The sequence below is a fragment of the Chironomus tepperi genome, unplaced genomic scaffold (assembly GCF_022539635.2).
Source record: "Chironomus tepperi strain 1889 unplaced genomic scaffold, CSIRO-AGI_Ctep_v1 contig_177, whole genome shotgun sequence".
Taxonomy (NCBI): Eukaryota; Metazoa; Arthropoda; class Insecta; order Diptera; family Chironomidae; genus Chironomus; species Chironomus tepperi.
In genome coordinates this window covers 833,225-851,848 of record NW_027226299.1, presented here as the reverse complement: position 1 = coordinate 851,848, position 18,624 = coordinate 833,225, and the positions used below count along the sequence as shown (strand labels likewise).

The 18,624-nt window shown below is 31.4% G+C and overlaps 2 protein-coding genes across 3 annotated transcripts in view; both read left to right on the top strand.

Moving 5' to 3' along the window:
* Positions 1-10,650, top strand: part of GATAd (GATA zinc finger-domain containing protein GATAd) — a 122,901-nt gene extending 112,251 nt beyond the window's left edge. For both annotated transcript variants that reach the window (XM_070638802.1, XM_070638803.1), the window contains 6 exons: positions 6,997-7,575; positions 7,635-8,052; positions 8,116-8,237; positions 8,312-8,744; positions 8,810-8,949; positions 9,129-10,650. In XM_070638802.1, coding sequence (XP_070494903.1) covers positions 6,997-7,575; positions 7,635-8,052; positions 8,116-8,237; positions 8,312-8,744; positions 8,810-8,949; positions 9,129-9,287 — 1,851 coding nt within the window. In that variant the 3' untranslated portion in view covers positions 9,288-10,650. The remainder of the gene's footprint in view (positions 1-6,996; positions 7,576-7,634; positions 8,053-8,115; positions 8,238-8,311; positions 8,745-8,809; positions 8,950-9,128) is intronic.
* Positions 10,651-15,775: 5,125 nt separating this feature from the next.
* Positions 15,776-18,230, top strand: LOC139089316 (T-cell activation inhibitor, mitochondrial-like). The gene is made up of 6 exons (XM_070638809.1): positions 15,776-15,935; positions 15,994-16,837; positions 16,943-17,176; positions 17,283-17,325; positions 17,680-17,779; positions 17,850-18,230. Exons 1-6 carry the CDS (start codon positions 15,913-15,915, stop codon positions 18,082-18,084), a joined length of 1,479 nt encoding a protein of 492 aa, XP_070494910.1. The 5' UTR covers positions 15,776-15,912; the 3' UTR covers positions 18,085-18,230.
* Positions 18,231-18,624: the final 394 nt, after the last annotated feature.

The window sequence follows — 18,624 nt, the reverse complement described above, 5'->3', positions numbered from 1 at the left end:
CACACACAGGAACAGTTATCGAGAATGAAAAAGAGCCACAGATGGAAAACGTAATTGCAGCATTTTATTTAACACGAGAGAAAAGAGTTCACCATGGTCATTTATCAATATCATACCGAGAATCCAATTGACATCCCTGAGCTCCCTCACTATTGAGACTTGTCTTTCTCTTCTTCTTTTCACATGTTAGTTTCACATTTTGCAAACACATTACCAGTTTAATGTGCAAACTAATGAACAAATTATGAGTAATAAATGCCTCGCATTATTTGCAATTGGGAATTTAAAATGTGACGTTTCACATTGAGATAGATACTGTATAGATAGACTGTGGTGCAAAAGAGATATTAACTCGATTCCCTTTAATGGATTCGACTAATAAAACAAACATTTCATTTTATATGTCACTTTACTTTGCCATAGAATTTCTGAGCTGTCTCATGTGAGCGCCATTCATTTCATGTGAATGTGCTTTAGGCGAATGTAATTTCTTAATTAGATTCTTCATAATGTCCGTAATTTTCCTATCAACATCATTAATTGGGTTTATTTTTTTGCATTATTGTCATGAATTATAAATAGGTAGTTGCAGCTGCATTAATGTTTTGTAATGGTGAAATTATCAATCGGTTGATAAATTAAGGCACAATAAAATCCGTTTTTACCTGCGGACGAAAATTATAGACTTATGTTGTGTCTGTTTATGAGTCAGGTGGTCAGTGTAAGCAAACAAAAAGGGCGCCAAAATGTTGATTAAAGAAACAGAATGCCTGCAAATTGAAACAGGTTTTTGTGTATGGGAATTCCGTAAAGAAGTAAATTTATTGATAAAGGAGGGATTCTCGTTCAGTTCTTTATTCCGTCAGCAGCAACAGCAGTTATAATTATTATGCATTATAATTTTCGAGCATCTTTTCGTTGGCACTTTATAATTATATCGAAAAACGTCGACGAATGTATGAAATAAAAGCACTTTGTTGCTTAATACTTCCTCTTTAAGCTATATAGTTCTTTTTGTTCTTAGCAGCAATAAACAGAGAACAGCATTGTTATGAAAATTGTACAAAAAAAAATAAAGATAAAAAGAACTGAGCAAGAAGAAAGGCAATGACGGAGCATTAAAGGGTTCCGCACATTTAATGTTTATTTTTTTCCTCCTTCTTTTGCTTCGTACTTTTTTTTGTGTTACTTGACAACATCAAAAGCTGCTTTGATGAAAGATAGATTCTTTCCCGTCAGTAATATTAAATCAATTTAAGCAGTTTGTCACCCAATAAGCTCTTTTATGTACTTCCCATATAATTGCGAATTGCGAAGGTAAACGAACTCAAAATTTTCTCTTGTTTCATTTACGGCATATTGATAAAGGAAGACAACTGGAAGACATAATTTTTTGCAAAACAAATGCTTTTGAGCATTCACTTTTCATGGTTGCTTGGCTTGCTCGTTGTTTTGTTAATTTATGAATAATTTACAACTCCTCAACACTTTTAATGGATGGAAAATTACTCTTGCCATCTTGAAGATCAAATGTGCATGCACACATCATTGAAATTTGTTGATTTAATGATGAAAAATTGAGAAAAACTTTTCGAGGTGGACGATAAAAAATTTGAATTTTTAATGACCGTTAAATTATTTAAGCAATAAATAATCTAATTGATAGGACTATTAAGCTATAGCCACCTGCTCCAGACGATAATATTCTCTATATTTCATTCTGACTCGCTAAATGCAGACCAAGGACAGCTGATGTTGATGATGATTGTACGTGTAATAACAAATAAAATAAAAGTAACGCAAAGAAGAGCCAGCCAGCTGGCAAAAAGCACTTCACACGTCTCATTATTTGTGTATGTCAATTATTTTCTTTTCTGCCTTTTCAATATTTATCTTTTTATACAGCAAATACAAATATAATTTAAAGGGATTTTCTTATGAATAGATGCGTGTATTTGCCTCATGCATACAAATGCGAAACAATCTTATCATTATTCAAACATACCCAAAAAGTTTACTTCTTCTCTATATTTGATTATGATATGAGACATGAAAAGATTTTTTTTTTATTATTGCCTTTTTTTAAAGAAGAAATAACATGAAGAGTGGCGCGTGGGAAAATTTTTTTGTCTTCATATTTCTTATATGTGTTGTTTGACTTGCTCAGTGTGAATTTATTTGCTTTACTTTTTTGTGTCATTATATTATCGCAGCACAATGTGAGCAAGGTGAATATGCAAATATAATATTCATATTCAAAGCAGAATTAATTAATCTTAACGGAATATACTTTTTTTATTTTCAATGGCTTTGTTATTGTGCCTGTGCTTTTTATCAACAAACTGAAGTAGTAATTGAAATAAAAGTAGCCGTTGATGATGCTAGTTTTACATTGGAATTGCTAATTATTATGAATTTACAGTAGTTCCTTGTCGTGTTGATAGTTGTTAGGGATTTTTCTATTGCATGTGGGTTGAATACTGGATTTTGAACTAATTATGAGGAAGTTTATAGATTTTACTCACTGGATCTCATTTAAATGTTGATTTAAGTAAGGTTTAATAGCTTACTTTATAGAAACAATAGAATTTAAATGATTTTGTTGCTCAAACTTATCAATTAAGAAGATCCAGTAGTATTTTTGCAAAATAAAGTTACAAATCTGGATCAACTAGCAGTTTTACATAGAAACTGAATGGTTGCTTCTAGTTCAAACTGTTTGCAGCTTCAGAAACTAAGGGACAATAGAATTCTTCAATATAAAGCACTAAAAGCATTTCCACAACAGCAACATAACCTAAAATCACAAAAAATTCCAACTCCAACAATCAAAACAAACTTAATTTAATTAATTTATGCTCCAATTTCCAAAGTAATATTTAATTGAAATCTAAGTGAAACATATGGAATCCAAATCTTTTTTCTAGCATCTAATCAATTACTGTCAATTACCTCATGCCTCTTTTTGCTTTCATTATGAAAAACCACTTTCATTACTGAAGTGATTATGAAATGTTTCACTTTTTTTTGCATGTCATCTCATTAGTGATTCATCTTCATGCTACTCATTTTTCTTTCTATATTCACATTTTTCTTTTCCTCATCAGCTCATTTTTTTGTTAATTACAGCTTTCGGAAAAGTGCTCGTGTGTCCATTTGTTTCCATAATTTTCTTCTTCTTCATTTAATTTTTTTGTTTTGTTTCTTTCGCAATCGAGATTTGAAAATTAATTTGAATGAACATGAGATTTCATGGTAGGTTGCAAAATATGTTGTTGTCCAATTATGAACGGATCATTATATGGAAATTTCAAAAATATAGCTTAAAAGATATTTTTAAAGATATGCATAAATTCCTGACATTAGCTAATGTCTCTTTAAAATTCATTAGAATCTCAGAAATGTACAATTTTTTTTTGGAAAGACACAACAAAGGCGGCAATGGAGATCAGAGCAGAAGTAATAGAGTACATAGTGACATAAAATTTATGGACTTTTCAAAAGACTACGACATGTTAATGTGCTATGCTTCTTTGACACGCTTAGATTTATGATCATTCAAACAATACTCCGAGAAGCGCAAGCGAGCATTTCCAAAATATGTTATAGTAGAGATGGAGGAAGAAAAATGAAGATCAAATCGGGAGCTTCATTACTCTTATGGGCCATATGGTAATGGTTTTAAATTGCTACAGCACACGGTCTTCATAAAATAATAATTAATTCCAAAAATGTTTCTTAGTTTCTCTTCTAAAACGACGCAAATGCCTTGAACTAAAATATAGACATCGATTATGGAAATGATTATGGCTTGGGACTGAATTACGCGCATTTTATGGGATATGGAAGACATTTAGATCGAGATGTGCAGTTAATGGGTGGGAATATGGGACATCATCTTGAAAATTGACTCTTGCTTAATGGTTTTTGTCAAAGTTGTTTAAAATTGGCAAATTGCAACCAGAAAACTCAAGTTTATGACGCAAAAGTATGAAATTTCTTAAGAAGTTGTGAGTTCGAATCTCAAAATTTTGTTAATAATGTAAAACATAAAGTCATTATACATTTTTTGTTGCCCATTTCATGACTATTTTGCGTTCATCAAGACAAAACGCACGCTAGCCTCCAAGCCTTTTTGCCCAAAGAAGCACAGCTCATCAAGTCTAAAAATTGGAACGCAACACAATCACGATCATCTTGTTGTGATCTAAACTGATAATGAATCTTTTTTTTAGAAAGTACCTCATCATCTTCATGCATTTTGTTTAATTATGAAATACATAAATGGCAAAGAAGAAAAGCGCCTGACAAGCTCCAATTGAGTGAAAAAAAAACTGATTTTTTGGCCTTTCATAATATGCTTTTTGTGTGTTCGTTGCTCACTGCCAATCTTAGTCTATTTAATAGTTAATGCTTCTCGTGTGTTATGTGCGAAAGGCAATAGCTATCACATTTGAATTTTTCAATGAAAATTGAAAGTTAATTGCATTATGTATCGTACAATCATTGCGGCAGTTGAAGAAAAAAAAATAACAGTTATGACTTTATGGCATGTACGTAGTTAGGAGGTTGAAAATTAGATAAATCTCGTTTCATTCCATTATGTTGTGTGTACGGTGTAATACATTAATATATTAATCCATATCTGCCAATGGTTAAAAAATGATATAATGAAAAATTAAAAAAATTTCGTGATCCATTCTTCAACTAAATGGATTTACTACGATTTTTATTTTTTTTGCTGGCTTCAAAATCGTTTCTCTTATTTCTTTATTGCTTTATGCTGGATTTTGTATCAATGTATCTCTCTATCTATTTATATACTTCCATAAACCAACATATTTTGTGTCAGGGTACGCGGTTGTATGTTGTTTTGATCATGTTGTACTGGAACTGACCTTATTTTGATTTTGACTGTTCATAATGTTTTGAGGCATTTCTTAAAAATAGAAGCAGAATTTTTCGCATCTTAAGTGTCTTTACTATAACAAGATGCAAACAATTTCGCATCAAAATTGACTTCAGTAAAAAAAGAAGCAAAACTTTTCGCATCAATAGTGACTTCAGTAAAAAAAGATGCAAAAACATTTCGCATCCCCAGTGCGTTCAGTAACAAAAAATCATAAAATCTATATAAGCTTGATACTTAATACCCAACCCAGTTATAATCCCTGAATCAATTCCGTATTTATACATATCCAATCATAAACAATGTACAAACAGCATTGTAAGTAACATATGTTTGGAGCTACTCTCGTGTAACAACTAAAATGCCAAAATATGGAATTTATTTTTATTGGATATGAATGTAGAGTGATTTGTGGAAGCGGATTACTTCGATATCATTAAGACAAGTGATGTCATTGCTATTTAATGCTAATTTAACATTTATCAAAGCAATTCAATTGCATAAAAAAAATTGTAAATCGATTCCGAGTGACTGTTGCTTGATATTAGCAAAAAATAATCATAAAAATGAAATTTTCTCGAGAAAAATATCTCAATTTTATGCACTTAAAATATGCACTATTAGTTACTTCCAATGAAAGATGAATAAAGTGCTTACAATATCAAGTGGAAGGCTCTCTCTCTCCACCGCGACTTTTTCTCAGAACAATCACAATGGAGCATTTCGTATATATCACACAAATGAGATCACATTATTATAAGCATTATTATACTTTCAATCATGATTTCAAATGAATGCTGGCATTGTTACAATCACTTACATAAACAATTTTTATTCCATCTCCCTCTTCAAATTCGACGAAAAATTAATGTCGGCAAAATAATAAATCGTTCGAAGCAATATCATGAAATTAAAATAAACATTTTATGATGACTAATGATGAAAAATATTCATCATATGGAAGGCATCGATAAGCAATCACTTCTTGTGCATAGCTCGTCATGTACAATAGCATGTGTGAAGGAAATATTCAAGTGTGAACTGTGAACAATAAAAGTTGAAAATTATTTTATGAATTGTGAAGAAAAATTTAACGGAATTTCAAAATTTGAAAATTTACGCGGGAAAATTAGCTCATTAAAAGTGAAAGAAATCCAGTTTAAAGCTCAATAAATTACAAATAAACTGACTGTATACATCAGTTAAGGTATAAATCATTCAAATCCATCTTCAAATTAGCCTTTAGAAAGTCATAAACTGTGGATTTAACCATTCATAAATTATAAACAAGTTGATTATCGTTTAAAAAATTTTAAAATATTGAAAATCGTTAAATTTCAATAATCTTTTAATAAGATACTCGTGTGGGATGCATAAGGATATAATTTTTAATACCTACAAGGAAACTCATCATATTTTACAATGATAAATCCATAAATCGGATATTATATCTTTTTTTCTGAAATGAGATACAAGTTCTGACTGCCAATAAACTTCCTTCATATTATTGTACCTCATCGTATATCCATTGGATGAATGAAGAAAAGTAATTTCGCACACATTGGCGTCTGGAAATCAATAAAATTATAAGCATTATCGAACCTTTTCTTGTATCCATAAAAATTCTCCAGTTCAGACAAGTCAAGAAGAAGGACTAAAGAACTGTTGAGAGTGGAACCGAAATTGAAAGTATCTTGAAAAAGGCACGCAATATCGTGTTCGTATTTCATAAAAGGATAAACGTGTAAATAATCCTTTTTTCATTCATCCATTCATGATAATGATAATGTGAATTCTCTCAAGCGGGGGGAACTAAGGAAAGAAGCAATAAGCTATACATTCTATTTTTATAAATCAAGCTACTAATCAATAAAAAAGAATTGTGACGTAGCGAATCAATGAAAATTCCTTTTGACATGGAGAAGGAAGCAAAAGTCGACGGCATGAAATATTTCGATTAAGCTCGCGCCCCACTCTACCCCACCCAAAAAAATACACAAAATTGATTCGTGACCAGCACAAATACAGATACAGACACAATGAATAATTTTGTTACTTAATACTATTTTTATCTTATTTCCTTGCAGGAAATTATGCGACAATCGTCGGCAAAATTAGATGACCTGTTGTCACCATCATCAAATGAAGATAAATTGTCATCAGTACCATCAGACGAAGAGACAGCAATTGCAGCATTGACCGCATTGCGCAATAATAATCATCATATGAATTTTCATCATCATCAACAAATTAGCAATTGTAATAATAACAATAACAGTAGTAGAAATAGCGAGACATCGTCGCCACCTGTCACAAAATCATCAGTTACCTCTCTTATCAGTAAATTTCATTTACAAAATTTGGAAGCCAATTCCGTATCTGTGATTCCATTAGATACACAAATCGTAAAACAACAGCAATCATCATCATCATCATCTCGCACATCACCATCACTAGCACCGCCTCAAATAAGTGTTAAGAATCTCAGTCAATTGCAACAGCATCTCGAAACAGCCGCCGTGCTGATGGATATGGGCAAAAAGGTCATTATATCACCGCCCTCATCTAAACCACAATCACCAAATTTAAACGAACAAAATAATAATAGCAATAGCAACAATAAGAATAATCATAAAAGTATTACATCGTCATCAACTGTGATAAAAGTAAGTCATTCCTTCATATTCATAATTATATGCATAACTAACTAATTATTTTAACTTAGGCTCAAGATTACTCAATTAATAATTTAAAGAGAACACCAAGTTGTGAGGAAGAAATGGATTTGAGTTTAAAACGTATGAGAGCATTAGAGTCACTAAGGCAAAGTGGAAATCAAAGAGTTACCATGTCACCAATATCAATTGGAAATAACATGATGCCACAATTAATGAAATCAGATATTATAAAGAAGGAAATTATGGATGTGACAGATAATGATCATATGAGTGAGAAGTCAGATGATAGCTCAGATTCTGGACGTCTTCAAATGGATATATCATCGCAAGAGGATAATGAGGAATATAGAAATCTTCCGACATTAAAGCCTATTGGACGCGATACGCCTGAAAGTAATTTCTCCGATGAACATGCTTACGATCCAGCAGATCAATTTTTACAAGCATTAGCTCAGCATACTCAATGTAAGTCTTAATTAATTCCTTTTTTCCATTAACATTAATAACTTATGTCTACTTCTTTTGCAGTAAATGGTGGAAATGAAGCAACACAACTTCTACGAAAAATGATTAACTGTCGGTCACTCGGGATTCCCTTTTCTCCACAATTACATCATATGTCGATGGATCAGCCAATGGCATTGTTAAAGGTAAATATATACAGCACATAATAAGAAGAAGGAATTCTAAGAAAATTTCATTGTTTATTATTTTAATCCGATAGAATGCACAAAAGCAAGCTGGAAGACGAAAACAATCATGCCCGAGTCGTTCAGGTCTTCAAGAGCCAGTAATCAAGAAAATAAATCTTGGTAGTTCATCTCCATTAACAGCAGCAACATCAGGAGATATGGCAGAATCATCTGTAAATAATATTTGGACAGGAAATGATGAGATTGCAAAGGTCAATAACAATAATAACAGTCCGAAGAATGCCAATAATAATCAAGCTAATCAACAACAGAAAGATTTATCATGTACCAATTGTGGAACGACAACAACAACAATCTGGCGTCGCAATTTACGTGGTGAAATGGTCTGCAATGCGTGCGGCTTGTACTTTAAATTACATGGCGTGAATCGTCCACACACGATGCGTCGTGATACAATTCATACACGTCGACGACGTCCAAAAGGCGACAAATCAAACAGAAGAAGTGAGATAATTTAATTAATATTGACTGCGTGCAGCTTACTGATTAATATCTTTATTCATTTACAGAATCAAAAAATCAAGAAGTTCCAGAACAAGAAGCAAATGGTGGTGCTAAACAAGATTTAACAGCTCTCCAAAATCATAATTTATTAATTGCATTAGCACAACATGGCGGTGCGACAGGTGGAAGTCCATTCGCAATGCCTGTAAGTATTTAACCTGGTGTGGACATGATGACCGTTAATTTTTGAAAAATTCAAATATTTTTTGACAGTTGAAAATATTTGAAATTTTTTTGACCGTTATAAGTTTCGTGTCCACAGCCAGCTATTTAATTATGAAATCTTTTAGTTCCAATACTAAAACATTATTCTTTCCCAATCAGCACTATCAACAATTCCTACGTACACACATGCCAGTACATAATGATGGTGGTAACAATGAGGACGTGACAGGTTCAGGTGATGAAAGCGAGGCCGAAAATGACCTTGACTCATGTAATTTGCCTTTGAATCTCGTGGCAACACAACTTGGTGATTCATAAACCATTATTTTAAGCAGCGGAACCATCGATCAATAAGAAAATAAATTCGTATGACAATATTGGGGCCTGCAAAATTCACAAAAAGAAAAAAACTCATACAACCTTAACATTGAAGTATTAAGAAACTCGAAAAGCAATATTTTAAGTGTTTTCGAATTTCAATTCACAATATTTTTTGAGCAAAAGGAACGTCAACTCGTTAGATTATTAAGTGACAAAAACAGAAGCCGCACTGAACTCATTTTATATCGTCTTGATTTTGATTTTGTTGTTAAGAATGAAAATAATAAGGTGCGAGGAAGTTGCGGTGAATACTTTTTTATATATTATATGATTATTTTTTGGCTTTTAATGAAGGAACTTAGGTTATTAAGGCACACCATTTTTCTCACTCCCTTAATTCATATTTTATATTACTTATTATGTGTAAACACGTAAGATATTAATACTTAGTTATTGCATATTTTGTATAAAGTCTTTGGATATCAGACAAAATTGGATATCCACTTGCCTATTTGCATACTACTTAAAACTTACAATTTATAATACTAGAGATGATAAAATATTTGTGATACATAATGAAAAAAAATGAGAACCTTATTCTCAGTTGTTTTGCGATCAACCGCATTGCTGCTCTCTACAGACATAATGTTTATTGCATGAGGAAAGGCTTAATAAATTACACGAGGATGAATGATGTTCATTTATACATGTAAAAATCGAAAATCTCACAAACCGGGCATTAAAAATATAAAAAAAAGATATGAATAACATTTTCAAGTATACATGAAGAAGTATCAGTACTTAATTAATTAAAAAATATTGCCGTCCTGATTTTTTTAAATATAAATATAATTATTCTGTATTACTTTCAGTTCTAGTCAGTTTCTGAAAAGTGCGTGTATCGTTATTCTCGTGTAATATGATTAAGTACTTCCCAATAACATGCAATTACTGCACTCATCAATTCACTTCTTATCATCTTACTTCTTAATTTATATTCACCATTCTTCATTATTATTAATTAGATTATTTACTACTTAATGTAAAACATTTGTAAATTACAATAATGCAGCTATAAATACTTAGAACAATTTTTAATTTTATATTTTTTTTTGAGATCCTTAATTAAGTTACTTTTTGTATCCTTTACGAAAAAAAATGTCATTACCGTCAGTATTGTGCACCAAGTTTTTTGTTTTTTAAGTTTCGTCAATTTTTGCGTCCTATAATTTTATTTTTTTTAAACAATAAGGAATGAAATTTATTTTTTGAGATTTTGAATTTTGAGGTTATGAACAAAAAAAGGTTGGAATTTGGAGAATCTTCTTCTTTATCATGACTGACTGAAACTCTTGATACAGTGTATGCAGATCTAAATAGTAAGTAAACTTGTGTCACATATGAGATACTCACCACTAGACTACCGAGTAATGTAAATTTTACAATTTTATATATTGAGTTGTTGACTGGATGTACTGCAGAGTTCGAAGTCGACTCAGATTTTGTATGGACAAGTTAACTTGAGTCGACTCGACTTCATACAAAATTCGCTCGAGTCGACTTGGAGCTCTGAGATTTAGACTAAATTAAGCATTGTCTGGATTTATTCATTAAGAATTCTTGACTGGATGTAATCTAAGTTAGACACTACCTAGCTTAATTCCTTTTAACTTGACTGGATGTAGATTAAGCTGGGCATTGTCTAGCTTAGTTCCTTTACACTTGAATGGATAAAGACTAAGTTAAGCATTGTCTGGTTTAGTTCATTCTCACTGGATGTAAACTAAGTTAGACTTTACCTGGTTTAGTTCATTTTCACTTGACTGGATGTAGAACTTAGTTAGGCTTCGTCTAGTTTAGTTCATTTTCACTTGATTCAAGACCTTTTCGAGTGAATTTTAGTCTCAAACTCAATGATTGACTAGAATATGGTGCTTTTGAACAGTTTTGAGCTAGATTCATGTAGATAGATCAATTTGCTTGATCAAGGAAGTGTGTATTCTAAAGATCATCTAAATTAGTCAGAAACCAGACAAAAAGCATTGTCAGAATTAATAAGAAATCCTATAATTACCAAAATAACCTATTATAAACATCCAGTTGACACCTCAAACCACAATATACTCAAAAAAGATCAATCTACAAAGACAAAAGAGTCATGAACAGTCATGTCATGATAAAGAAGAAGAGTTCCTCATTCCGACTGCAGATTTTCTCAAAAGTATAAAGTATATCTCATGAGAATCTCACACGAACAATAAATATCGGATCTGAACAAATTAAAATAAAAAACAATTCTCAATGCCTACGAAATACTTAAGTTTTAACTTCTTAAAATGAGGAACAAGAATAAAAAATTGAGATTAATTCGAACGTAATTTTTATGATAAATACCTAAATATGTATATTTTTAATTTTAATTAATACTTTATATTTTTAAATCTTTTATGAGAAATTTGTTTTTATAATTTGACCGTGTACCAGTACGAAATGACAGGGCTTCTCTATCGACATTAGTTTTTTAAATTTTTTATAAAGAATGTTAAGTTCTTCAGCTATTAATTGATAAGCTTATTTTAGAATATATTTTAATAATGTTAACAAATTTGAGTTTTAATTTAAGTAAATGCACGTCCACCACCAATATACGATTTGCTTGTAAGATTTATTATTAGAAATTCTCACTCATACACCCACAAAACTTAATTTTTAATTATTAACCCCCTTTTTTATACTTTAAATACTCAACAACTTTTCATTTTCTTTTTGGATATTTCCAATCAATTTCTGAGTTCTTTATCATTATTGTTCAATGAGATCAGCATTATTAGGAGGATTGAGCTGGTTATGGATGTATTTTCATTACTGAATATTTTGTTATCTATTCGGGGATATTCCCGATGCTTTTAAATGTCCATTGTCATTGTGTTTACATTTTGGAAATGTCATAATTCTGGGAATAACCATCAAAATATTGCAAGTCATTGTTTGCTCGACTAAGATTCCCAGAATCTATAATTAAACTCATAGTATTGAGAAATTGAAGCTTTAACCAGGTGCTTGGTATATTATGCAAGATATGCACTATCTCTGGTGTACGCCTAGGATGGTAGGACACCTCCTGTTGACAAAGACTCCAAGTGACAGTCATGAGGAGTTCAGAGTTCAAGTAGATTCGCTATAGCTGCTTTTGCCTAAATTATAGAGCTCGAATCAAGATATAGTACATACTTTATAGTATTCCAAGCAACCGGCTCATATATACACTAGGGTGTACTCTAGAACATACCTTAGGTTAGGTCATTATCTAGAGTAATACTTGCAAATTTAGCAAAACTTGACTAGGATTACTCTAGATATGAACCTAGACTAGACCCTCTATTGAGTACACCGAGCAACCAATCCTAGGAACTGAAAACACATCCAGAACCACCTCATTCCTCCAAAACCTAGAAAGTAGAATATCAAATCCTAATGAAGAAGATTTAAAAAACATGAATTTTAAAATGTGATTTGCTAAATATTATGAAAAAAATAAAATATTTTAACTTTATACGAAGAAAAAAAAAAGAATTAATTAAAGCATTAAAAAATTTTAGATAAGACGTTTTGCTGTCGCAATTTAATTTGTAACGTTTGTAGAATTTTTTAGAAATTTGCAAGGAACAAACAAAAAAAAATATTTTGTAGTAATTTTAAGAAACAGAATGAAAAGCATTAATCAATTAAAAGAAAGGTTTCTACTTAGAGAATCTTGAAGAAGATTGTAACAATTAATAAATATTATCCCCCGATGCGCCAGCAACACAAAAAAAATAATAAATATTTCTGCTTTTTTAAATACACGACGCACGATTGCCTTAAAAATGAACAAAAAAAATTAATAAGAAGAGATGAAAATGATGATAATTAACTATTTTAGCTGACTTTGACACATGTTTTTATAAAGTAACTATAGATTGACATGTGACAAGTAATACTATTAAGTTCCCCCAATGATCCTTATTGAGTGATCAATAAATTTATATATAGATATATGAACCGAGAATGGAAAAAAAATTATTAGCAGGAGATGTCTGAAATCTCTGACTTTTTTTTATGTAAATAAGAAAGTTTTCAATAAAAAGAAAATAGAAAGTTGTGTGGAAGAAAGTAAGGAAACGTGTAAGAATGGAGAAGAATTATACATATTTTAATATTTGATAAAGAAAAGATTTATATTGTGCATGATGATGAAGAGAAATGAAGGAAATTAAATATTTTTTGATGCTAGATTTGCTTTGTAGTTAAAATCTTTAAAAATAACGAACTTTTGAGATTTGAATTTTCGCATCACAATTTTGAATACTGAAAATTCGGTTGTAACGAACCTTTGTGATTTGAATCAAAGAAGATGCGAAAAATGATGCAAAAATTTTGAACTTCAAAATTTGAGATGCGAAAATATTGAGTTCAAAAAAATACGTTGAAAATTCAAAATTTGAATGGAAGAAAATTGAGACGCGAAAAATTCAAATCTCAAAAGTCCGTTAAAAATCAAAAAGATGCAAGAAAGTGAAAAAATGAAATTTTATTAAGGAATCAAGTAACACCAAAATGGAAAAATTTTACCAATAGTTTTTTAATTAATTTTTTATATATATGAATATATTTTTTGTTGTTATAGATTTTTTTAAGTTAATTTTCCTGCTATGTGTAATTTTTTTTTGTGAATCTCAAATTTGATCTGATACCCAAATCACATCTCTACATCCCCCAAACTCCATTTCATCATTTTACTCATTTTATATCCTCTTAATCCAATTTATGTTCAGTAAAGATTCATTTGATAAGAAAAAGAAAAAAAAGTGATAAATCGAATTTGTTTAATTTTAATTAATAAAAAAAAATCAAAAAGAAGATAAAAACCAACAATTTTTTTTAGATGTTAAACAGTTTATTCTTCTTAATCGATTTAAATTACATTAATTACATATTAAGGAAGATTGCACAAGAATGTGCTAAATTGTACCAGTTTTCTCTACTTTTTTGCTTAATTACTTTATCGAATTAATTAATATTATATCTACTTTTACTTTATCTATGAATTGATTGATAGAAATGAACAAAAAATAAGAAAATCCCATGAAAATAAATAATGTTGAACAGTGAAAGAAAAATTTTTACTTAAGAATTTTGCGATTGTACCATGGAAATGAGAAATTGAAAAGAAAAAAAAAATTATATTTGCAAGTAGTAGTAACTAATATTTTTTTACGAATAAAAATTATTAATGATACGAACAAAGTTTATTGTTTTTATTTACATTTTTTGAGTTTCATTGCAGTCTAAATTTTGTTGAATTTCAGGTTTTACTTGGGGACCGGTTTTGTCGGGTAAACCCCCAGTCAGCTATTATCTCTAGTATTGTTAGAATCATAGGATTTCGTTTCTCGATAGACATTGTTAGACATACTAAGAGTCAGAGCTCGAAGTCGATATGATTGAAGTCGACTCGAGTCGATTCGGTTTTTTTTGAGACGACTCAAGTCGACTCGACTTCGAGCTCTGCTAAGAGTTTAGCTAAGTGACTAAGCCTAACAAGCAAAGAGCATGCTTAAATGGTACAGAAATACCACTAAAATCGGTCTCTTTGTCTGTTAGGGCAAGTATATACAACTTGAATATCTGTAGAGACTATTTATTTATTACGTATCGAACTCAATTTCAGACACCAACATGCCCACTCTTTCCCCACCCTCGTTACAAAATGCACGTTATTTTTCACGATACACCTTGGTAGGACGCCTAGAATAGAACCGGATACGACATACTATACCGCACATCACTTACTATTTACATCATTTCCAGAAAGTTTTGGGGGCACACTGGGTTAATCTGTTGTAAAATTGTACAATCTCCAAATATAAAGCGAACATAGTAGGTGAACTACCCCTTGGGACCTGTAACTTATCACGTAAGGCTTAAGAGGGGTGAAGGAGAAAATTGGAAGAGTCTAAGATTTGGATAGATATTAATATGCATACAAAATCAATTGAAATCAAGAATTCCTATAATAACTAATGATAATTCACTATGATAAGCTTAAATATTCCAATTGCCGAGTAACCGTCCTCCAGCTCAGTGATAGGAGTAGGCGATTGGGAATCATATATTTGACCATGGTTCTAGTCCCACTCCATTATCAATTTATCCGTATTCTATCAATTTTATCATATAGAACTTAGAATAACTCTCACTTGTATAGATATTCCTATAACACCCATCAATTATCTTTCCTTTCTAAACATTCTCATCACTTTCAATCAAAGTAGCCAAAATCAATTCTCATCGTACTTCACCGAAAATCTCAATTCAAAATTTCATTCATAAAAGCTGTCTAAAGAAAACCTTTTTTGTTTACACAAAACAAAAACAAAAATTTTGCCGACCATATGATCAATATAGATGTGTACGTGACTAAAAGCTTCATGTGCAATGCATAGGAGGAGAGACTATGAGACGAGTGTTGCCACAGCAGTAGTGTTTACATAAAAATTTCGTTCAACAAATGTATTCGTCGCAATATTATTTTTAATCATATTAAATACTTTATTTTTATACATTAACATAGTAAGGAACAATGCAATACTGTTTAAAATCATGGCAAGTATTTAATTTGTCCTATATTTCAATAATTCAAGCTTAATATCACTCTTTGTAGCCTTCATGAGAATCGCGGAAACTTTGGACGTCTTGTAATCCAAAGGAGCTTCACTTCATCACAATTACAGACCGCATTACGTCCATTCTTCTTCCTATGTCATCCTGACCTATTTGGCAAGTTTCCTGAACAGCGTGCGATCAATGAGAATTCCTTAAAAGTCTTATCAGCACATCTCGAAGCACTTCAACGACAATATTATCCACAATCTAGTCCACCATCACTTCCATTTTATTTACGTAATAAGGATACATCCAATCCATTTAGACTTGTTAAAGTGCCATTACACATTGAGAAAACGACAAGGTCCTTTGTCACAAAGATTTTACAGACATGTGACCTTGAAACAACATATGTTGAGAAAATATATTCGGAACCAAAATCTCCAAAGCGTTCAAGTTTCTCCGACTATAGTCAACGACCAAATAATGGAATTAAATATAAAGTCGACAATAATGAAGGACAATTTAGTGAGGAATTTGATATTTTTCAGATTCGAGTCCGTAAGGCCAAAGAGAATGAGAATCTTGAGAAGTTTGTAAGGAAGAATTTGGACTTAGCACATATCCGTACGAAAGCATTAGAAGATTTACGTGAGGAAGTAGAGAAATTGAGGATTAAACTTGAGAATAAGTTGGGACTACAGCAAATAATCTATGATTGTGGATGGAACTATGAACATTTTCGAGGATGCTTAAAAAGTTTGGAGAAGCTTTATGACTTGTATGGCGATGATATGGAGTACTTGCTCAACAAGACTGTCATCTTTTCACAATTTACTGGCGTCGGAATCGACGGGCAGATTCATTTGTATACAGGAGATGTCCAGAATAACTGGCTTGATGTGAGTTGCTCTGAGGCTGGCTTTTTGGAGCCATACAATCTAATAGCCGGTCTCTAACATTCCTAGACATTTATCCTGTATACTAACATATTGTGCTCATTTTAGCTTATTAAGCACATACCAAAACAAGAAGTCTACCTGTCAACAATCCCAATGTACGAAAATACATTGTCACAAGTGTTGTTGAACATCAAAATTGCGCGTAGGAAGTTCATGCCAAGTACATTGGCAAAAAATTACTCAAGTCATCTTAGTCGAGTAATCACAAATGTCTTGGACTTTTTGAGTAAGAACCGTTATCCTGAGACATGGCCGACATCATTGGCTGACTATGAATTGGTATGATTGGACATTGATATTTATTAAATTGAGTAGTTGAAGAGGATATGACATGAAAAAAATTATCTGAAGATTACAGTAATCTTAAGTATGGATTTATTTTTAGGTTGTTGAGAGTGAGAGTGGACCTTTGATGATTAGTCCGACAGGTGAGATATGAGTTACGATTTACTGTGTTGCCGAGGGCAAGGTCATTCTAATATTGTAAAGACAGAGTTGTAGCTAGGGTTCGGTCAAGAATCGCAGACCGGCATATACTGCGTTTTAGATGCGCAGACCTGCTGATTCGGACTGTACCTTATATGTTCGGGCTGCAGACCTTCAGTTTTGGATGAACCCTGGTTGCATTTATCCAATAATATTAACAACCCCTTTTTAATTATCTGATTTATGAGCAATTAAGCTTGTTGTAATGACATGCCAATGACCGCTACATTACTTCCAACTCTGTCCAATCAATCATGTCCATGAATTTCTTATTACTTTCTTGATAATCCTCATAGGTCAACTGATCGCTCCATCAACATGTCCAGGCTTCCTACTCGTTGACTTCATTTCCAAGAATTTAGAAGAAGCAAAAATAAAGCAAGTGGCATATGAAAAGTAAGAATTCATCCACACAATATTCCGTACCTAAAAATACAACAAAAATAAAAATTAACTTTAATTTTAGAAATAAATACATCGAAAAAGACCTCCACAAAGCCTGCATTGAAAACTTGAGACTCAACACGTTAATAAAAGATGACAGCATCTCACCGGACATGATGATTGACTGCATGCAACGTCTTCTTAATATTGGCAACTCGAAACTAAAACTCAATAATTTAAATATTAATGTAACTAATTATTATTCCATATTATCGGACGGGACTGTTTGCATACCTTGGAACTTTAAGAATGAATGATTGATATATATTTTGGAACATTTTTTTGGTGACATTTTAATACGGGTATGCAAAAGGTAGATGGCCTAGTTGATTTATTGTTTTTGTATAACAAGGCATAATGCCTTAATGTGATAAGAAATAAATTTATATAAATGAGATTTAAAGCCTGTGGTTGTGATATATTTGGATAGATAAAGATAAATTTTTTACAGTATTAAAATAACTTACATCAGATGAGGATGTGCTGATTATTGACACGTTTTAGAACCTCACGTCGATATTTACATTGAATTGTGATTATCTAATAAGTTAACGTAACTGACTGGAATCGACAATTGATGGAGCATTTTCGTCAGAGATGAGACTTTTTTTACGTAGAAAATCAATCATTATCGCTTAAATTCAATGACTACAACAATGTTTGGTGTTTGTCTATAAACAAGTCAATAATCACTTCAGAATGATTAATATGCTTGAATTAATTTATAGAAATTTTTCATAATTATCATATTGTTATCGTAATTTATCATTTGTCAGCTTGTTAACCTAATTTAAATG